The 24,112-nt window shown below is 37.9% G+C and overlaps 1 protein-coding gene across 5 annotated transcripts in view; it reads right to left on the bottom strand.

Moving 5' to 3' along the window:
* Positions 1 to 24,112, bottom strand: part of LOC112668957 (cat eye syndrome critical region protein 2) — a 174,368-nt gene that overhangs the window by 48,534 nt on the left and 101,722 nt on the right. For all 5 annotated transcript variants that reach the window (XM_025461587.3, XM_025461586.3, XM_025461591.3 and 2 more), the window contains exon 2: positions 18,640 to 18,734. In XM_025461587.3, coding sequence (XP_025317372.3) covers positions 18,640 to 18,734 — 95 coding nt within the window. The remainder of the gene's footprint in view (positions 1 to 18,639; positions 18,735 to 24,112) is intronic.

The raw sequence follows: 24,112 nt of genomic DNA, 5'->3' as shown, positions 1-24,112 counted from the left end.
AATATGCTTCAGATAGTACATGCTTCTGCTGGTAAGGCCAATGTTAACAAGGCCGACCTCAGTAAAATACATTAACACGAGTCTCAGCTGCCTGGGCTGCCTGGAGCAGGCAGAGCTCTTGAGGATAACAACAAAGTTTAATATCTCCAACCTACGTTAAATGATGCAGATGAAAGAAGATTCTTGGGTTCTTTGAGGCATTTGTTTGTTCTTGGAGACAGTCTACTTGCAGGGGAACAATTAAGATATGTCAACATGCATAGCACAATGGAGACCTAAATGAAGAAATTACATTCCTTCTACTGGCTACAACTGTTCGTAAAGCAGATGAAATACATGGAAACAGTTAAACCACATGAGTACACGAGCACTGAAGTGAGAGAAAGGTTTGGGTTCCAAGTAAAGCACAAGTTAAAAAAAAAAAAAAAGCAACAAGTAAAAGGCTTTATAAAGACATCTCAAAGTGTTTATTTTTTTTTAAAGATTTTATTTATCTATTCATGACAAATACACACACACACACACACACACACACACACACACACACACAGAGGCAGAGACACAGGCAGAGGGAGAAGCAGGCTCCATGCAGGGAGGACATGGGACTTGATCCCAGGTCTCCAGGATCAGGCCCTGGGCTGAAGACAGGGCTAAGCTGCTGAGTCACCAGGGCTGCCCCCAAAGTGTTTATTCTAGGTCAGAAAAAGACCCAGAACAAAAAAATTTTAATAGCATGATTTCTTTAGAGCCATATAGTGGCTCCTGTGCCCAACATATTCTAAAATCAATATAACAACCAGGACAACAATCAACGTAACAACCAGGATACGTTAAAAATCAGGGTAATTTTAAGTTAAAGGAAAATAGGACTAAAATACAAAATATATCTTTTAGCAGAGAAACATGTATATAATATAGATTTTATAGATGTTCATGAATGTTTATTTTGGTAACAGGAAAGTAACAAAAGTCAACTGGAAATCAATATGTAATCATCCTTAAAAAGATGAAATACTTTTTTAAATGGAAGCCACATGGGACCCTAAATGCTACTGGCATAAAGTAGGAAAACTTTAGTGCCAGGTGTAAGATGTGAAAAAGTACAAGAAGAATTCTGAATAGTTGGGGTGCCTCAGTGGCTCTGTCCACTGAGTGGTGGACTTTTAATTTCAGCTCAGGTCATGATCTCATGGTTGTGAAATTGAACCCTGCATGAGGCTTGTGAAGTCTGTCGGAGATTCTCTCTCCCTGCTAGTGCTCACATGTTCTCTCTTAAATAAATCTTAAAAAAAAAAAAAAAAAAAAAAAAAAACCTGAATAGCTTCTGATTAATTTAAGGATGTATACACTGCTAGCTCCAGAACCACTACAATACACATACACACAAAACCAACAGAGAAAATGAAGTGAAGTACTAACAAAAACAACCCCAAAAGAAAGCACTTACAGGTCAAAAGAGGAACAAAATCAGAAGGAACAAGAAAAGATGCTCAACACCATCCATCAGTCATTTGAAAACATAAACCAAACGAAATATCACTTCACACCCATGAGGAGAATGAAAACTAAAAGAAAGATAATAACAAGACGAGGATGTGGAGAAATTGGAACCCCTATACACTGTCAGTGGGAATGTGAAATGGTATAGCCACTCTGGAAAGTCTGGCAAGTTACTCAAAAAGTTAAACACAGAATAACCACATGACTGAACCATTCCACTCCTAGGTATACACTTAAGAGAAATGAAAACAGGGATCCCTGGGTGGCGCAGCGGTTTGGCGCCTGCCTTTGGCCCAGGGCGTGATCCTGGAGACCCGGGATCGAATCCCACATCGGGCTTCCGGTGCATGGAGCCTGCTTCTCCCTCTGCCTATGTCTCTGCCTCTCTCTCTTTCTCTCTCTGTGACTATCATAAATAAATAAAAATTAAAAAAAAAAAAAGAGAGAAATGAAAACATACATCCATACAAAAATGTATACACAAAGGTATATATATATATATAGCATAATTTACAATAGCCAAAAAACCGAAACAGTGGAAATGTCCACGAACTGAAGGATAAATAAAACATCTATCTAAACAAGAGAATATTTCTCAGCCATAAAAAGAAATGAAGTATTTGATTCATGCTACAACACAGATGAGCCTTGAACACACACTAGGTAAGACGCCAGACGCAAAAAGGAAAATATTGTATGATTACCCTTATAACAGATATCTAAAACAGGAAAAAATATAGAAATAGATCAGTGTTTGCCTAGGATTAGAGACTGGAGGAAATGGTGATTGACTAACACAGGTATGAGCTATCTTTTGGGAATGATAAAAATGCTCTGGATAGTGGTGATGATTACACAGTTTTGTGACTATACTAAAAACTAATGAATTGTACATTTATACAAAAAAAAAAAAAAAAAACCCACAACACTCAGAGGAACAAGTAGAAAACCAACCTTACCAAAAATTGCATTAGATGTAAATGGATTAAATATCCCAACTAAAAGGTAGAAATTACCAGACTGAGTAGAAAAAAAAAAAAAACAAGACCAACTATAGGATATCATCAATAGATACAACTTAAATATAAAAAGATAAACAGAAGGACAGAAAATGATGTATTAGGCAGAATAAGCATTAATAACAAAGTAGTTTAAAGAAGACAAAAGGTCAATTCACCAGGAATACATAACAAAGCTACAGGCATGCATTAACAACAGAACCTCAGAATTCACAGAAAAAATCATGACAGAAGGGAGAAACAATCCACAAATATAGACAGATATTTTTAACATCTTTCTCATTAATTAATATAGCAAGTAGACAAAAGCAGTACCAAGAACACAGATCTCAAAATTACTATAACATGATCTAATTGACATTTACAGAATACTATACCCAAAAACTGCAGTATTTTCTTCTCAATTGCATATGAAATGTTCACTATGCTAAACCATAACCTGGGACTTAAAATAAAAGCAAAGTTACAGCTAATTTAAATACCTGTACTGAAAGGGCAAAAAGTCTCAAAAACAGTATTGTGATTGAAGAAAAAGAAGAGCAAGCTATAATGCCAAAGTAAATAGAAGGAACTAAAAATAAATCAATAAAATGGAAAACAAGCAAACAGGTCAAATAAAACATTGGTTCTTTAATAAATGTTTGAAAAGTTGATAAACTGTTGTTGTCTTGTGATGCAAGACACAGCCACCACGGGTTTGGCCAATTTATGAAAACTGAATATACAGCCTTAAAATAGAATGTGGACTTAAATACCCAGAAGCACCCCCCATTGTAAGATTTGTAACAAAAATTGATATGAATGGACTTAATAGTTCTAATGGAGTGGTGGACCCAAGAGCCATATCAGTGCTAGCAAAATGGCAGAATTCACAAAGCATCTAAGTTGTCCTGCAAAAGCTCTGGCACCTAATAATGTCTAAAGAAAGTATTTTTTTCCCCAAGTTTTCATGTTTAGACTGCCTGAAGGTCAGCAATTAAACAAAGAGAAACCACAGGCCCTTCCCCAGCCCCATTTGATTTAGGCAGTCATTTTCCACAGTAGTACATTTGCTAGATATCTTATAGACCTCAAAAGTACTGGAAAGGAAGCTCCCATTCAAAGGCAATTCATCTTAAGATACTGTAAACAATACTAATTTTTTGTCCATTTGAAATATATAAGTTGTGCTATAACAACAACAACAACAACAACAACAACAACAACAACAACAACAAAGCAAAGTTGATAAACCTGCAGAATAAAGAGGGAGAGAAAAACAAGTTAGAATATCAGGAATGAAAAGTGGAGATATCACTGCAAATCAAACAGACGTTAAAAGGATAGGAAATGGGATGCCTGGGTGGCTCAGCGGTTGAGCATCTGCCTTTGAGGCTCTGGGTGTGATCCTGGAGTCCCGGGATCAAGTCCCACATCAGGCTCCCTGCATGGAGCCTGCTTCTCACTCTGCCTGTGTCTCTCATGAATTAATAAATATGATCTTAAAAAAAAAAAAAAAAGGATAGTAGAATATTATGAACAGCATCATGGAAATAAATTTTAAAACTCAGATAAAATAGACAAATTCCTAAAAAAATGCAAAATAACTTACCAAAAAGGACTTAAGAAATAGAACACCTGAACAGCCTTCATGTATTAAAGAAAGTGAATCAATAATAATCAAAAGCTGGAGGGAGGAGGAGGGAGGAGGAGGGAGGAGGAGGAGAAGAAGATGATGATCATCTCATGGGTGGTGAGATACAGCCCTGCAGCAGGCTCCAAGCTTAGCAGGGTGTTTGCTTGAGATTCTCTCCCTCAGCTCCTTTCCTCCACTCTCACTTTCCAAAATAAGAAAGTAAAGCTTATAAAAACATGGTTAATGCACAAAAACCAATTGCATTTTATATAGAAGAGAAACAAACAGAAAATAAAAATTGGGGGGGCCATCGGATGGCTCACAGTTGGTTAAGTGCCCAACTCTTGGTTTCCTCTAAGGTCATGATCTCATAGGTGGAGAGATGAGCCCCATGTTGGGCTCTGCACTGAGGACAGAGTATGCTTTAAGTTTCTTTCCCTTTGCACCTCCTCCCAACTCATGTGCCAGCACCCGCATGCTTTTACAATAAATAAATACATAAATAAATAACAATTTTTATGTAATTCCACTTACAAAATCATCAAAAATATAAACTACTTGGAAGCAAATGGAAAGTATTTTCACAGTGAAACCTACAAAACATTACTGAAATTAAAGAAGATAAACAAATGGAGAAACCTATGTATCATGTTCAAGGACAGGGGGATTCAATGTTGCTAAAAATGTCTACTGGTCTCTAGCAAGATGCCTTTTTCCTCCCAAGAAATTAACGTGCTGTTTTAAAATTTATATGGAAATGCAAAAACTTAGAACAGTCAAAACAATGAAAAAACACCCCTGCTCAAAGTTAGAGAATTCACTAATTTCAAGAAAATCTGGTATTTGTATAAATATAAGACATACAGATCAAAGGAATATGGCAGAGTCCAGAAATGTGTTGAATATATATATATGATACTCATAAGGGAAAAAAAAAGGAATATCAACTTTCTACTTCACATCCAATACAAATATTAACTCAAAATGTATCATAAGGGCAGCCCTGGTGGCGCAGCAGTTTAGCGCCGCCTGCAGCCCAGGGTGTGATCCTGAAGACCAGGGATTAAGTCCCAGGTCAGGCTCCCTGGCTCCCTGCATGGAGCCTGCCTCTCTCTCTGCTTCTCTGTCTCTATGAATAAATAAAATCTTTGGGAAAAAAAAAAAAAAAAAAAAAGCATCATCATGTCAACTGCAAAAAGCTAAAATTAAAAGAACACCTAGAAGAAAAAAATTCTTGATATAGGTAGGTCCTGATTTCTTAGGAAAGAAAAAGTATGAAACATACTAGAAAAAAACTGATAAATTAGACTTTAACAAAACAAAAACTTTCCATTTCTCAAAAATACACTGTAAAACAAATGGAAAGGCAAGCCAGGAGAAAATATTCATAACTCATTATATATCTAGCCATCAGGGAAGTGCAAATTAAAACCACAAAGAGCTACTACATTATACATGTTAGACTCAGTAAAATTAAAAACTGGCTAAAGTTAAAAACAAATGTTGTGGCACAACGGACTGTTCATATGTTGTTAGTAGGAATATAGACGTTTCACAAATACTTAGATAATAGTCTGGCAGTTTCTTAACTATACTCTTATGACCCAGCAATTCCCAAGAAAAATGAAAATATATGCTCACAAAAATATCTGTATGCAAATGTTCATAGCTGATTTAGAGATCCAAACTGGAAGCAACATACAAGTCCATCAATTAGTGGACAGATAAATTGTGATATATTTCTTCACTGGAATACAATTTAAGACTCGCTTGCCCAAAAAAACAAACTACTGATAAAAACAGCAGTATCAATGAATATCACATGAACACAAAAGTACATACTGTATGACCCCATTCATATAAAATTCTGGAAAGAGTTAAAATAAAACAATCTACAGTGACAAATATCAGGACAGTGATTGTGTGGGCTGCAATGTAGAGGAGTAGGAAAGATTTAATGGCAAAGGGTACCTTCTGCAGGGATGGAAATGTCCTATTATCTTCAAGAAGATGATATCATGAAAAAAAAAAAAAGAAGATATCATGGTGTATTCATTTGTCCAAAAAAAAAAAAAAAAAGTCTGTACACTTAAATTGTGTGAATTTTATTGTATCTAAATAATATCTTAATAAAGATGAGTTTAAACAAAATCATTTCACAGAAGTACTTTAAGTACTGTAATTTCCAAAAAGATATATATTTCTATAGAGGGCAGATGGGACTCCCAAATACTAAATGTTTAAGAGTCTTTAGAGAAGCTATTATAGAATGTTAGGTACGTAATTTATACTGAGAAGTAAAATTTATGATTTTATGAGTTTCTCCTTTGAGGGAAGCCACAAGAAAGTGAAAAAAGACCACACTGAAGCACAGATTAGTCAAGGTAACCAAATAAGCACTTTCCTAAAAGTGATAAAAGGGAAATAAATCATTTGGTGTTAAACATCATCACAATGAATATTTAATAGAGGATATTTTTATAGGGCTTAAACCACTGCTCAAGACACCGTTTGATGCAATCCTATCTCCACTTTGACAGTTAAGAGCAAACCAGAAGTTCCTGATTTCCAATCCCATGCTCAATTAGGTTAGGTTACTTGCCAATGAAGAAAAAAAAAAAGTGCTGCTGAGAGAAACCAGCTGATGAGTCACTTTAAATGCCTACAGTATTCTTATTGATACAGGCCCATAAAACCAATTGGCTAGGATTGCAATTCCAAGGAGAATAACACAGGTATGGAGTGTTTCGAAAGCCAAAAAGTATGTTACCAACACAAAGTCTGTTACTCTCCTTTTAAGTTTACATAAGGAGGGGGTAAATCAGCAAAGAAACTGCAAAGACAAAACAAAGAACCCATCTGCCATCAAGTTTAAGAAAACAGAAAATTGGGGACACCTGTGTGGCTCAGTGGTTGAGCGTCTGCCTTCCGCTCAGGTCGTGATTCCGAGATCAGGGATCAAGTACCACACATTGGGCTCCCTGCATGGAGCCTGCTTCTCCCTCAGCCTGTGTCCCTGCCTCTCTCTCATGAATAAGTAAATAAAATATTAAACAAAAACAAAAAACCCCAGAAAATTAGCAGTTTCTTAGATTAGTGGATCTTCAACGATGGTCAGCATCATCTGAAACTTGTAATGTATGCAAGTTCTCAGCCTCATCCCAACCTACTGAATTAGTGGCAGGGCCAGCAAGCTGTCTTTTAACAAGTCCTCTGATCGATTCTAATACTCCCTGAGCATTGGGAATTACTACGTTACAGGTTATTATCATTTATGCTTATCCCTAAGCTATAGGAGTCTCCCTTCCTCAGGTAGAATCACTTTCCTTTTTTTTTTTTTTAGAATCACTTTCCTAAACTGTATTAATCATTGCCTTGATTTTTCTTTTTCTTTTTTAACCAAACTTATTTTTGAGAGAACTGTAAGAGAGTGCGAGAGAAGCAGATTCCCTGCCGAGCACAGAACCCAAGGTAGGGTTCAATCCCGGGACCCTGAGATCATGACCTCAGCCCAAACCAAGAGTTGGCTTAAGGGACTATGCCACCCAGGGGCCCTTCCTTTTCTTTATGTGTTTCCCAAATATATCTATCCTCATTTAGTTTTCCTTGTTTTACCTTTACAGAAACAAAATCACTGGTCCATATATTTCTATGAATTGCTTTATTTGCTCAACATTTTTTTCTGGCCTGATTTATCCATGGTTACGTGGATGTGTTGTGGCTGTGATATGGCCGACCCTCCACTGCTAGAGGCTTCTGCAGTTCCAAACCATGTGAGCTTTCCCAACATGGTTGCTTACTTTATAAAAGCAGTAAGAGTCTCTACAGCATCTGATAGTGAAATGGAGTCCCATGCAGTATAAAATAGCAAGGGAAGTGACATCCTATCAGTGTTCCCAAATTCTATTGGTTAGGAGCATATCCTACCCAAAGGCGAGGGAGGGGAAGGGATCATACAAAGGCATAGAGGATCCCACAGAATTCCAGCGACCCTCCTGGGAGTCCAACTGCTACATCCAGCACCCATTCAGAGGTAGTAGGCCTATCTTTGCGATTTCACATACCAAAGTTTTGAGTTACCTGAGGTCCAAGCAGATGATCCCCTTTCTGACTTATCAACAGTAGCCTAATGCTACATTACTCATTTCATTATGTAGGCATTTTATCATCTCAAATCATCACTGTAAGAAAGGTGAGTAAAGACATTTTGAGAGAGCGCATGTGTTGTGTGTGCATATTCACACACTTTTTATCACAGTAGACTGTTATAATTGCTCTATTTTATTGTTACTGTTGAGTCTCTTACTGTGCTTAAAGGATTTATTTAAATTTGTTTTTACTGTGCCTAATTTGTTAAACTTTATCATAAGTACATAAAGAAAAAATAGCATATATATATATATATATATATATATATATACAGAGAGAGAGAGAGAGAGAGAGAGAGAGCGCGTGCGCTCAATAGGTTCAATACTGTTGAGTTTCAGGCATCTATGGGGGGTCTTGGAACATATCCCCTGCAGATGATGGACATGACCATTCTTCCTTGGTAACAAAATTAAAAAATTCCTGAAAAACTTTTGAACTGAGACTTTATTCTAAATGTCCCTCAGGCACAATAAATTTCTAAAAAATATAAATCATACCAGGCCAAACCGAAGACTTGCAACTGAATCCCACTGTGCTACCCAGAAAATGTTTAAACATCTGTGAGAGCAAACATCACAACAGTGCATGACGGAACATGAAATGAGAGTCCAGTAATTTAGATACAGTTTTGCTACTCTGTCTCCTCACAGGTTAAAAAAAAAAAAAAAACACTGTACTAAATGATTATAAGTTCCTTTTACTTCTAAGACACTAATTCTGAATTGCAAATTAGTTTGAAATTTGAAAAACCTCTTAAAGGAAAGGTCCACAGATACAAGTCAGGTGGTTCATGATCCTGGCTGAGAAAATACCAACTTTTAACCAGTCTATAACTGAAACTTTACATTCTGTTCAATTACGAATGTAGGGGAGGAAAAAATAGTAGTATGTGTATTTTTTTGTCGAAAGAAATCAGGTATTTTCATATCACATTACAGACACCATAAATATCTCAAAATAATCATTTAGAATCATGAATACTTAAGAAGATAGTAATCTTAAGATATAAAGTGGGCTGCTAGAGTAGGTTAATGAGTTAACAAAAAAACACATTACTGTATCAAAAATTTGAGAGAAAAAAAAATTTGAGAGAGAGAATGTGTTCAAGTGGGGTGAAGAGCAGAGGGAGAAGCAGACCACTCGCTGAGTGGGGAGCACAATGTGGGTTTCAATCCTGGCACTCTGGGATCAGGACCTGAGCCCAAGGCAGACACTTAACTGACTGAGCCGCCCAGGTGCTCCAAAATCCTCTTTTGTTCATAGCAAAGAACTGTGGGTAAGAGCTGGAGATCTAGGATTACACTGCTAGGGAACAAATTTGTCCTCTATTAATTACCAGCTGTATAATCTTGGACAAGTTATTTAACCTTTCTGTGCCTCAAATATCTCAACCTTAAAAGATGAGAAATGAATTTATTTTAGGTTATTATAAGGATTAAATAAGAGTTCTTGAAAAACATTTACGGCGGGGCCGAGGATAGTAAGGATAAACAGAAAAGTATAATTTTATAAGGAAGGGCACAAATCTCAGTTTGACAAGAACAAATGGGGATTCCATAAGCCAGTTTAAAGACTAGACTGAGTTAATGGAAACTAGAATAGTAATCTTTAAGTTTTCTGAAAACAGGCTGGCAAACTGTGTACTTTATTTATTTTTAAAGTTTTATTTATTTATTCATGAGAGACACAGAGAGAGGCAGAGACACAGAGGGAGAAGCAGGCTCCCTGTTGGGAGCCTGATGCAGGACTCAATTCCAGGACCTTGGGATCACGACCTGAGCCAAAGACAGATCTCAACCACTGAGCCACCCAGGTTTAAAGGTGCAGACCCGGGCAGACTCGGTGGCTTAGCAGTTTAGCGCCGCCTTCGCCTTCGGCCCAGGGTGTGATCCTGGAGACTGGGGATCGAGTCCCGCATCGGGCTCCCTGCATGGAGTCTGCTTCTCCCCCTGCCTGTGTCTCTGCCTCTCTCTCCTTCTGTGTCTCTCATGAATAAATAAAATTAAAAAAAAAAAAAGGTAACATTGGAAAACTGCTGGAATTAATGTCTACCTTCCACTCAGCATGTGTAGAAACTATGAGAATGTTTCTGCATTTACTGACATAATAAATTGATACTTATTAGTAGCTCAAGACTGTTCTATGGCTTCTTACAAATTATTTCATTTACTCTTCATGATAACTTTAGTGGGTACTATTATCTTTCTGAGGTGAGGAAAGTTAGGCACAAAGAAATCAAGTAACTGCCTTAGCTCCCCACAACAGGTAAATCTTGGAACCAAAAAAGTCAAGCATTCCTTTGTCCAAATTTCTCTTTCTATAGGATGAGATGAAGGTAAAACTTCAGAAAGTATGCATTGACTCTAAATGCTAGTGGATTCCACTTGTGGGACAAAATGACTATCACTTTGGTCAATTCCTTTCAATGGAAAAAGTAAAATCCATTGTAGTAGTCTTTCTTGTCTGGGTGCTCATCATACAGATGTGTTCAGAATGTGAATAATCATTGAGCTGTGTAACTACAGAATATACAATTATCTTTGTATATATTACACATCAATAACAAGTTTTTAATTTTTAAAAAATATTTCATTTTATCATGAGAGACAGAGAGAGAGAGAGAAGCAGAGACAGAGGCAGAGGGAGAAGCAGGCTCCATGCAAGGAGCCCGATGTGGGACTCGATCCTGAGACTCCAGCATTATGTCCTGAGCCGAAGGCAGGCACTAAACCATTGAGCCACCCAGGCATCCCAATAACAAGTTTTTAAAAGATTTTTTAAAATTTGAGAGAGAGAGAGAGAGAGAGAGCACAAGCAGGGGGGAGGGGCAGAGGAAGAGGGAGAAACAGACTCCCCACTGACCAGGGAGCTCATGTAAGGCTTGATCCCAGGATTCCAGGATCATGATCTGAGCCCAAGGTAGACATTTAACCAACTGAGCCACCCAGGTACCCCAACAATAACAAGTTTTCAAAAGGCAGAGGTCAGAGCCTCACTCCAGAACAGTTAATTCTAAATCTTGTGCCTGTTAGTTCCCAAATTTATTTGGCCATCCAGAAATATTTTTTATTTCACCTGTATTTAAAACAAACAAAAATTACCGATTATGTTTTCCATAATACTCCACTATCTTACAGGTGTGTTTAGCAGAATGTGCTTTGAAAAATGCTGAAAATCTGGGGCACCTGGGTGGCTCAGTGTTTGAGCACCTGCCTTTGGTTCAGGTCGTGATCCTGGGGTCCTGGGATCAAGTCCAGCATCAGGCTCCCCATAGGAAGCCTGCTTCTCCCTCTCTATGTGTCATGAATGAATGAATGAATAAAATCTTTAAAAACAAACAAACAAAACTGCTTACCTACTTGCCCCAGCATTTAACAGCAGGTTCTGCTTTTTAAGGAAGAACTCCATCACTACTGGTAAGGCCTGTGCTGCCACACCCCACACCCAAGGATAGTCAATATTGAAAACACTGAGCTCCCTGGGCTCTTTTTCCTTCCATTCATCTGAGACTCTCATATCTTCCTTCAATAGCAGAAAAGTCAAAGAAATACCTGCTGGCAAGAGGCAAGGGGAAATACTCCGTTCTCTCTTCTCCACTACAAGTATTTGAAACTTTTTATTTGACTGAGGTCACTTTTTATTTTAAAGAAATTAATCCCTCACTTCACAAGGAATCATGTAGGAGTAACTGACAAAGTTGTGATAAGGAGGAAATGTATTTATAAAAGCTGCTATGATTCAGCATTGTGGAAGGGGAGCATGCACTGTCCTCTGTACAGTCTACAAAGGTAAAAACTGTGAAGAGGACGTAGAAGGAACAGATGACAGAATGAAACTGGGCAACTGCATGTGATGAGAGCCAAAACAATTTTGATGAGAAAAATACATTCTGAAATATATAAATGCAATTTTTACCTCTAGGTATACTATGTGAAAAATAAACCTAGTTAGTACAGCTCATCCTGTACCCCATGTTTAGGAAGGGAATGGGGACTCCCACTCTATACTGTATTTGATTTTTTAAAAAAAAAACTTGAATTTTTGAAATTTTATTAAGTTTTTAATTTTAATTCCAGCATAGTTAAAATACAGTGTCATATCAGTTTCAGTTTCCCATGTAAAATATAGTAATTCAATAATTGTACACATTACTCAGTGCTCATCACAGTAAGTATACTCTTACTCCCCTTCACCTATTTCACCCACTGCTCACGTATCTCCCCAGTCTGGCAACCATCAGTTTGTTCTCTATAGTAAAGAGTGTTTCTTGGTTTATTTTCTCCGTTTTTTCGTTTCTTTGTTTTGTTCCTCATAGTATCTGTCCTTCTCTGACTGAATTGTTTCATTTAGCATTACACCTTCTGACTTGATCCATGTCATTGCAAACAGCAATATTTCATTGTTTTGTTTTTCCATTGAGGCATTTTATTTGCATGTATATATTACATCCCTAGAAAAAAGAATCTCGGGATTTCCCTTCCTGTGTGTTTTTCTCTTGCTTCTTCATGGTCCATGATGCTAGTTGAGGTTGTCAAGACAATGAAACCAAATTGGCAGGACGGGAGCAGGTTACTCTGCCATTTTTCTAGATCTTTCAGTTGTACATCAAATCTGGGGCTGATACTCCACACGTGTTTTACCTGCCTCTGACGTCACAACAATTTACCCAGCTCTATAATCAATGATTTCAAATATGCCAATGTAACCATGCTTCATCATCACAATGAGAAACTGAACAATGATTTTGAATCATGTCCTAATAAGAACGTGGATCTCCTTTGAGCATTGTTAATGCTCTTGAGAGCATTGCCAGGACATTCATGCACACCATTATGGTGGCATGGAATGATGACAGAAATAGAGAGTTCATTCTTTTTTTAATAGCTGATATTCCATTGTATGTATACACACATCTTTTTTATCCATTCACTTATTGATGGATACATGGGCTGATTCCAAAATATGGCTATTTAGTTAATGCTGCAATAAACACAGGGGTGTATATATCCTTTACAATTTGTGTTTTTGCATTCTTTGGGTAAATACCCAGTAGTGCGATTATTACATCAAAGGGTAGTTCTAATTTAAGCTTTGGGGAGCCTCCATAGTGTTTTCCACAGTGGCTGCACCAGTCTGCATTCCCACCAACAGTATAAGAGGGTTCCTTTTTTCCACATCCTCACCAACACTTGTTTCTTCAAAAATCTTCTTTATTATACTGCAAAAATTCCTTAATTTTATGGTAAGAAGAAAAACCACAAAAGGGACCAAGTTACAGGCCTAAAATCCAGATTTTATTATTCAATAAAGTTAATTTATTTTAATTTAATTTACTGAAATTTATCTTTCATTTTTTTGTACTTTATCTTGCTATTATTCATCTTCTAACTAGGTACATGACCTGATAAACGGTCTAGGTATGTTTCCTTCCCTATAAAATGAGATCTTATTAATCTAGGAGATGACCTCATACCATCTCTTCTTTACTTTACAAGGGGAATGCAAAAAATGAAATGAACACAAGTGAAAATATAATGAACGATGGGAAAAGGTGGCATCTAAATAAAAAATACTCTGCAAAATATCCACTATTTCCAAACTAATTACTTTTATAGGAAACATTATCAAAGTAAGTATATACTCATTCTACAATTTATGGTAGAGACTAATGGTAAGTATGGGAGGAATAAAATTAAATGATGAACAAGTTGGTTACAGCCATTTACTCCCATTTACAATAAATCAAAACCTCTCACTGATAATTCACACACACATATTTATGATTCTTTTTTTTTCATATTTATGATTCTTATATTTTTATGTGAAATAGATATAATTTATATATGTATATATAATTCAAATATACACGTAGGCTTATAGGATCCTTTAAAACTAAATATGATTACCCAAAAGTCAATTGTTTTTTGTCCACACACACACACACACACACAAAATCAAAGTAACCACACAATTTATTAAATATTAATAACTAAATGTAATTAGATGCAAGCATACATCTTACCATTATTATTTAGTTTTGTTCTGGAAAATATGGTCAATATGATAAAAGCATGTATAGCAGGCAGCCTTTAGGAGGCCCAGAATGACTTCTGCCTCCTGGTATTCACACCCTCATAAAATCACCTTTTCTTTTTTTTTCAAGATTTTATTTATTTATTCATAAAGAAAGAAAGAGAGAGAGAGAGAGAGAGAGAGAGAAAGAGACCCAGGCAGATAGGGAGAAGCAGGCTCCATGCAGGGAGCCTGACATGGGACTGGATCCCAGGTCTCCAGGATCACGCCCTGGACCGAAGGCGGCGCTAAGCTGCTGAGCCACGCAGGCTGCCCATAAAAATCACGTTATAAGAATGACAGACTGTCTATACCTTGTTTCTAATCAACATAATATGGCAAAAGGATTTCACTCCCATGATTATATCATGTAAGATTCTCTCCTGGCAGACAAGAGCTTTTTTCCTGCTGACTTTGAAGAAACAAACAGCTACACAGTAAGAGGCAAAGTGGTAAAGAGATTGTCAGTTACCTGTGGGAGCTAACAGCAGCTCCCAGTCAACAGCCGGCAAGAAATAAGGGCCTCAGTCCTACTACTGCAAGGAAATGACTCTGCTGTCACCCTGAATGAACGTGGATTGCTCCCCAGGTAAGCCTCTAGAATAGAACATAGCCTGGCTGATGCCCTGATTATAGCCCTGTAGGAAACTGAGCAGAAGATCCAGATGAGCCTCACATAGACTTGGAGAACCTTGTTACGCAGCAACAGAAAACAAATACACGGATACTTGCCCCACTCAACGTCCTGGGTACCTTGATGGCAGTCTCTAAGCAATCCTATGTTAAACACACCCAGCTAAACTGAAGCCAGATTCTTTTTTTTTCTCCCTAAAGATTTTATATTTATTTATTCAAGAGAGACACAGAGAGATGCAGAAACATAGGCAGAGTGAGAAGCAGGTTCCCTGCGGGGAGCCCAATGTGGGACTAAATCAGAGGACCTCAGGATCACAATCTGAGCCAAAGGCAGACACACTCAACCACTGAGCCACCCAGGTGTCCCTATATCCCACACTTTTTTCTTTCTAAAGATTTTATTTATTTACTCATGACACACACACACACACACACACACACACACACACAGAAAAAGAGAAAGAGAGAGAGGCAGAGACATAGGCAGAGGGAGAAGGAGGCTCCATGTAGGGAGCCCCATGTGGGACTGGATTCTGGGACTCCAGGATCACGCCCTGGGCTGAAGGCAGGTGCTAAACCACTGAGCAACCCACGGATCCCCAGCCCCTACATTTTAAACTTAGCCTACAAAGCCTATTAGGCTCCAATTTCTTTTGTGCTTATTGAATTCCCTTAGCTGAAATGTGTGCAGGAGATAGTCAAGTAAAATAAAAAAAAGGTAAGGCAGGCCACATGAACACAACAGAGGATGAGAGACAAGCAGCTTCTGCAAGGGAGAGTAATTAGGAATGTGAAGTACTGAGGCAGACCAGACCCTGTTTGCCCTCCAGATGGTGGTTGTCTTCATAGGTAAACCATTAGATATTTTCTAAGTGTTATAAATTGGGATTTGAAAGGTGAAATCTCATTTTAGATATTGGCAACAAATTAGTATCTAACACCTAGGGACCAGGAAGGACCATGCCACTCAGATCATGTTTCTGAGCCATGTGGGATCTTCTACTCTATAATCTCTAGGCTCTACTCTAGGGTTCTCACTCCTTCTACCTGCAAATAGTTGGTGGTTTCATTCATTCATTCATTCACTCACTCACTCACTCACTCACTTATTATGCCTTATAAAATATGAGGACTGGCCTAAGTAAGCCCAAGTATGAAGGCTCAGTTCATGTGTCATTTACTCACAGGAGGTTATATGCTGTTTACATTCTGTATTTTTACTTTAGAACGTTTATCACAGTGATTATATAATTTGTAATTACATAACTATTGCTGTAATTACTAGTGGACCTTCACTGCATAAGAATACTTACTATAAATACCATGAAGGCCATGAGAATGTCTGTTCTACCAGTACCTGCTGCCCAGCAAATAGTGAGTAATGTCCAGATGAAGGTTTAGGCAGATACCTTCATGCCATGAAGATTCAAGGCTAAAATGGAACAACCTTTGTGTTGGGCAGCCTGGCAAATTTACTTTAAAAATCTTAAAAGGAAAAAAAAAAAAAAAAAAAAAAAAAAAATCTTAAAAGGATGGGCAGCCCAGGTGGCTCAGCGGTTTAGCGCCACCTTCAGCCCAGGATGTGATCCTAGAGACTGGGGATCAAGTCCCATATCAGGCTCCCTGCATGGAGCCTGCTTCTCCCTCTGCCTGTGTCTCTGCCTCTCTCTCTCTCTCTCATGAGTAAATAATTAAAATCTTAAAAAAAAAAAAATCTTAAAAGGACATTTCTTCTGAGTAGTCACAGTTCCAGAAATTTCAACTAAGGAGATCATTCACTTGGTGTGCAAACTTTTATGTCCAAAGCTATGCATTGTAGCCTGTTTACAACAGTTAAAAGCTAGGCACAAATGTCTAGCTATCAAATTGATTTGACAATTATGTTTTTTTTTTTTTTTTTTTAATTTTATTTATTTATGATAGTCACAGAGAGAGAGAGAGAGAGAGAGGCAGAGACACAGGCAGAGGGAGAAGCAGGCTCCATGCACCGGGAGCCCGATGTGGGATTCGATCCTGGGTCTCCAGGATCGCGCCCTAGGCCAAAGGCAGGCGCCAAACCGCTGCGCCACCTAGGGATCCCTGACAATTATGTTTAAAGGAAAGCTTGTTTAAGAAAAATAAGTTATATTGAAAAGATGCAAGATACAAAATGTAAAATTACATCACAGTATTAAAACTGTGCTTCAAAGCCATTGCCCTATAAAAGAATTGAAGAACTTAATTACCATATTCAAGTAGCAAAACAGTAGATGGATTCTTCACCTTTCATCTATTCTTTGTCTAGTAAAACCATCTGGGTATTCTTGGGAAAAAGTCATTATATTAGCACAATGAGTCTGGGAGGAATAACTCTCCTTTGAGGGTTACCAACTTCCACCCTGAAGAAGATGGCATTTCATCAATCTCTTACTCATCTTGTAATGACAAGTTTACTGCACATTAGTATTGGGCCTAGTTTCCCAGCCCTAACAGATATCTAAGAGTAAATTTAATAGAACAGAAGTATTTGAGATACCACTTTTACCTGTATGAAAAATATAATCCATAACACCCCAAACCCCTGCCTTGCATGTCACTGGAGGGCTGAAAACTGGAAAACCATTTTGTCTCAGCTTTCTAAGAGTGAGCTCTATATAGTTCCGCCCTATACAGAAATGTAGTAGCAGAGAAAATGGATGTCAAGTTAGGGTCAAAACAAGGAATGAGTCCTTATCGAAAAGATCCTTTATTTGTTGACACATAAAATTTTGCTCTAAATGTCTATACATCTCAAATGTATTGGAGAGCAGTTTACTTGGGAGTTATGGTGTGAAGGAGCCTAGAAGCTCCATATTAAAATTATGCTACTGGGCAGCTCTGGTAACTCAGCGGTTTAGCGCAGCCTTCAGCCCAGGAATTGTGATTGTGGAGACCCAGGATTGAGTTCCACATTGGGCTCCCTGCATGAAGCCTGTTTCTCCCTCTGCCTGTGTCTCTGCCTCTCTCTGTGTCTCTCGTGAATAAATAAATAAAATCTTTAAAAATAAATAAATAAACTAAAATTATGCTACTGGTTATATGAACAACATAAGATACCCAGGTGGTAGAAATGTAGTAAAATCTAGTTTTAATTTGTTAGGTATTTTATTTTTTAAAGATTTTATTTATTTATTCATGAGAGACACACACAGGGTGGGGATGGGGGTGGGGGGTGGGGGTGGGCAGAGACACAGGCAGAGGGAGAAGCAGCTCCATGAAGGGAGCCTGACGTGGGACTTGATCTGGGGTCTCCAGGATCATACCCTGGACCGAAGGTGGCACTAAACTGCTGAGCCACCTGGGCTGCCCCAGTTAGGCATTTTACAAATACTGCAAGAAGCTATATTTCTGTAAAAATCACAAAGAAGGGCATAAACTAAAAGAAGTCTACACTTGATTATGTTAACTGGTGGATCCAAGACTAAGGAAAATAGACTTGTCAGATTGAAATAAACTCAAGGATTATAATAAAACTGAACTGCAGAAGGAGTCACACACAGAGCTGAGGAATCCATTTGTAAATACCACTAACGATCAGTTCTAGTTTGTTACAGGAGAGATGAAACATCACTGCACCTCGTCAATTAGTTCTTTCTACATAAAATATGTAGTAAAATCAGGATTACTCACGTGATATCCCTTCGTTGATAGCAGCCCTGAAGCAGGCAGGCGATCAGGTCACTGATAAACTCTACATCATCTCTGTGAAGAGCTGCTTCTAACTCCTATGGAGGAGGAGAGAGAGAGATTAGAAAGATTTCTTAAAATCCACCTGTCCCTCCTTCCTACCACCCACACTATCAATATCACTCTCCAACCCGCTATAGGGTCAGTGTAGCCAAACTGCTTGCCTTTCCTCTCACAGTTACTGCTGGAAGAGCAGAGTTCAACTTTTGTTTTTCCATTGGGTTTATTTCTCCCATTGCTCCATTCCATTTCTCTGCATACCAGAAAAATCATACATATATCTCTTTTTGTAAGTCAATGGTAGCTGCATAATTATCAAAGAGCTTAACTTATATAAATATGCTATAATGCCTTCTACGTTAATGACAAGAAAGTCACAAATATGTGATTAAAAAGTATTCTTCATCCCCCTAACAGTTTTAACAGGTAAATCAATTGCTTTATAGAATCACTATGTTTATTGAAGAAAAGCACTGGTAAATGAGCAATATAGTTAAGAATTCTTATTTTGAGGAGGCTACACTTAAGTGACTAATGACAGGAGATTGCTAGAACTGAGCTGAATCTTACATCATCTAGAGAGAAGTGAGGTAATGTCTATGTTAATGGTTTAATCCTAGGTGAGATGTATTTGCTTTCCTTGGGACTCAAGCAGACAATGCCAAAGATCTAGCATTCTGAACAAGACTAAATTGACAAGGAGCTGCTGGGACAAAGTGATGGTGGGAAATTTTAGGAGATCCTGTTTCTCCTTTCAAACTCCCATAATAAACCAGTATTTCCTAAGATGATGGAATTTGTTCTAAGTCCTCAGCTCTTGAGAAAAAAAGTTTGACAGCACTGTTTCAACCAGAATGCTTGCATTCTGCATGCAAGCTATTTTCCAAGGTCTGCTCTGCTTTTACTAATCATCACCAGATCTATAAACACAGAAAAAAACCAAGCTTTGAAGGCTCTCGTATTAATGGTTCTGAAAGCATGAGATGTGTGTGCATAAGAAACAATTTCTGACCTAAATACCAATTACACAGCAGTGCATACTTAACAGGGGATTCTGCCGCTACTATAAAAACATTATCGTTTTGCTAATAATTGTAATAAAATTATGTAAATTATTTTAATGGTTTCATTTATTTTTTTTTTAATTCTCAAGTTTGTAAACACTCCCTCTAAAACCTTCATAATATAGAGGTACCTTGGTGGCACAGTCAAGCATCTAACTCTTGGTTTTGGCTTGGGTTGTGATCGCAGGGTGGTGAGACAGAGCCCTGTAGTGGGATCTGTGAACAGGAGTCTACTTGAGATTCTCTCCCTCTCTCAAATAAATAAATCTTTTTTTTTTTTTTTTTTTAAGTAAAATAAAACCTTCATAGGACAAAAAACTGCTCAGCAAACTAATGGACACAAATAAGCAAAATAGAAACTACCATGAGGTGGTTCACCAGAAAAGGTTCATCTAGCCTGTGCTGCCTTAAAACACAGGTGAATGAAACTCAAAATTCAAAGACTGCAAGGCTGAGGCTTGCAAATGTTTTGCTTGCCTTAATTATAAACCTGGGAATTATATCTATAGCAATGGTTCTTATTCTTCTATTAGCTTATTAATTACTGTTGGAAGAGTTCTCTTCTACATTCTAGTTACTGATCAACCAAAAAACAAGAAACTCTCCCAACCAGAGATAACTGGGATCTGAACTATAATTAGCCAGAATTCACTCATTCAACCAATATTTACTAGGCACCCACCCTGTGTAAGATAATATAGTACTTCCTAAGCACTGAGGAGCTTAGTTTGGAGAGATGAGTACAAAAACAGATAGACAAACCAACCAATTAGCACTATTAGGTACACAAAAGGTGCTATGGGTGCAATGGGAATTGAGAAGAAAAGGACTACTTGTGGCTGTGGGAAGCCTAAAACACTGCATGAAGATGGTAGTACCTGCAGTGGGAAAATTGTGGCTGGGTGGCAATGGGGGGAGAAACAGAGCATGAGCAGGTGCAGATGACACAGGGAGCAAGGCCACCAAGAAGACAGCTGCTTCATTTTAACTATTCTGTAGATTATATGAGGGGAAGTAATGTGAGTACTGGATACTGAGCTAATGAGTTTGGTGTTTCTTTGGAAAACAATGGAGACTCATTACAATTATTTTTATTGAGGAAAAGACACAGTGATACTTCTCTAGCTGTTGTGTATTTAAGAGGGATTCTAGTGGCAGAGGGTGCGAGGTGAGGTTAACCACAAGCAAGAGCCTGGGATAAAGATTCTGAAGGACTTAAATGAGAGAAATAGCAGCAACGGGGAAAAACACGAATTCAAGATCAGATAGAAATAAATGTGATGCAACAGCAAGGGAAGATTTGAATGGTTCATATTTTATGTTTGGTCACTGGGCAAGACTCCAAAGCAAATTGCAATTATAACAGAAGCCGAACTCTTGAAACACAAAGTCCCAGGCCATCTCATTTGATAGAGAAGCCAGAATTACTGAATCATAGGCTGGAAGATATATTACAGATTATACTATTTCAACTCTCTCAATTGAAGGATAAATAAACTAGGCCCAGGAAGGTTAACTGGCATCTCCTGTTGTACTTAGCAAAACAGTGCCAGGACCAAGTGAAACCCCAACCACTCCATCCAGGGCTCTTCCCACAGAGTAAGCTGCTTCCTACTGGCCCATGTGCTCTATGCTAGAAAGCCTGATGGCTTTAACAGCTCTAATAACCCACTTCCACCACTCCCAACCAAGCCCTCAAATGTACCATTCTGCCTAAGCAGAAAGAAATCCCTCCTCCAAAGCCATACTGTAACAGGTCCTTTACATGAAAAACTTTTATCTATAAAATCTTCCTAGCTGAGTTCCACTTTGCTGGTTTCTCCAGCAACATCTTCAACACTGTATGGTCACAAATTGTTACACACTCCTGCTGAGGTTCTGTCCTCATCAGTGTAAATTAAAGAGTACGACGTGTTTCTTGATTAAAAGTGCTATAGTCAGATGCTTTTTAGTGTTTTTAAAGAAAAGCACCAAATTAAACTATGATAAAGTCCACATTTGAAGAGATAAGAACTGGGAAGGCTTTACTAAGTAAAGGCTAAACTAAGTAAAAGTTTGTCATAAATCTCTGTGAAGGTATGCCAGGATTCCTAGAAGCAGGATACATGTCGATCACTTTTATTCAGTAGTAAATAATTTTTTATTTATTTATTTTTGAAGATTTTATTTATTCATGAGATGGGGGGGGGGGGGGAGACAGGCAGAGGGAGGAGAAGTGGGCTCCATCCTGGGACTCACGAATCACGCCCTAAGCCAAAGGCAGACACTCAATCGCTGAGGCACCCAGGCGTCCTAGTAGTAATTTAAAACGGTAATTTTATAAAACAGTCACACTACAAAGCAAAATGTAAAATCTGCATTAATTTTTATGCTGAAACTCCAAAAAAAGAAAACAAAAAGGGAAAAAAATGTCACTCCTAAAAGAGCAGTTAAAGTTCTATTATGAATTCCCTTTCTTTTCTATGCACTTCCCCCACCCACAGGCATTCCCTTCTCCCTTAGGTGTGAATGCTTGATAAGAATATGTTTCTGTTTCTATCAGAGTGAGTCATTTGGGCCTTACAGAAGAATGTCATTTCTGGCAATAAATCTATTTAGAATGTGAGGATATAACATGAAATTTCTGGTTACAGTGTTTTCCAAACAATATCAACTGCCAATATCCTTTTATTACTGCTCCCAGAGAGTCATCAAATAGAATTACTGACAAATTAGAATGAAGCAAGGTATTCCAGGACAAAATAAAAACTGAGACCTACAAAGATTAAGAGTGATATGGCAAAAAAAAAAAAAAAAAAAGAGTGATATGGCCAAAAGATATGATGTTCTTAAACCCACACTCTACTTACATTAGGTTATTTATTTTCAAGTTAACTAACATCTTGTTAACCTGTGGCAGTTAGCAGAGATCAAAATTAGTAAGTCAATTTACAATTAGTAAACGTAAGAACAGCTTATCTTAAAATACATGCCCAATAGTTAAAATTATTAATTTGTATAACACATCTCTATTTTCTTCAATAAATCAAGGGAAAATTTTTTAAAAGATTTATTTATTTATTAGAGAGAGAGAGAGAGACAGACAGAGACAGAGACACAGGAGGAGGAAGAAGCAGGCTCCATGCCAGGAGCCCGACGCAGGACTCGATCCCGGGACTCCAGGATTGCGCCCTGGGCCAAAGGCAAGCGCCAAACCGCTGAGCCACCCAGGGATTCCCAATCAAGGGAAATTTTTATTTCCTATTTGTATTTTTAAAAATTCCCATAGGTGCTGGGAAGTAGAAGACTGAATGAGAGAGCAACATTGATACTGATGATGTTCTAACTCTGATGGATGCTATTTTCACAGATGGTATCACTTATAAATGAATAAAGCAAAAACATTCGTAGACCAATGATGATAGAATGTGTCATGAACTAAAAACACGGATTAATAAAATCTGTGAATCTGAAATTTAAAAAAGAAAAAGAAGGAAAGACAAAATTGTTTCACTATATTTTCTGCCTGCCTCAGTAAACAGGCTTCCTTGGTGATTCAACCATAGTTTTCTTACTTAACATCATCAGCAGAAACTAGGGAGTAACATCCTTATCTTAATTCGAAAAAAGAATATTAAGTGCTCTTGTTCAATACTCAACTGTGATGGGCAGGCTAAAGGGCATTGGTAAAAAATTCTCCGCAGTGAACCTAGGTTTCCTTTTCTTAGCACAGCCATGATCTAATGAGTTAACAACTGGGGAAAGCGGTTACACAGAAAGGCAGAGTTTCAGGGATGTTGGATCAGCTCTTCCAAGGAGAACTGAGCAGGCTTGAATTGCTCCTCAAATGACACAAGTATCGAGAGGAACTCTGATATTTACAAATAAAATTCAACACCTCGCCCTTGCCTACCACCATTTTACTCATGGAATACAGTAAACTCAGAAATCAGTAAGAAAATGGGCTCAAAATATAAAACTGCTTTTCAAATGTACTTCTATATTGTGCTTCATAAATCAGCAGCTATCTACATAACCCACCAAAAAATATGCAGGGTTCATGGTGACTTGTAAGGTGACAAAGTTATCAGTGAAGTTTTCCCCTCTAGCTCAGCAGAACTAAAAATGCAGAATTGGTAAAGATTACAATGAAGAATAGGTGATAAATCCCCTGGAGGGCAAGCTTCTCCCACCTTTCTCCTTCCCCTTAGTTACAGTTAACACCAGCAGTTGGTACTACATGCATAAACCAAGGCACACTAATATAGGCCTCAGTTTTCACCCTATGGTGAAACAAAGATTAAGAATGCTATAGAATGACAGCAAAGAAGATGGGTAACAGGAAAGCAATTTTAATCCTGCTGAACAGAATA

Source organism: Canis lupus, chromosome 27, assembly GCF_003254725.2.
Source record: "Canis lupus dingo isolate Sandy chromosome 27, ASM325472v2, whole genome shotgun sequence".
Taxonomy (NCBI): Eukaryota; Metazoa; Chordata; class Mammalia; order Carnivora; family Canidae; genus Canis; species Canis lupus.
Note: the sequence above shows the minus strand (reverse complement) of the source record. Positions and strands in the feature narration are given on the sequence as shown.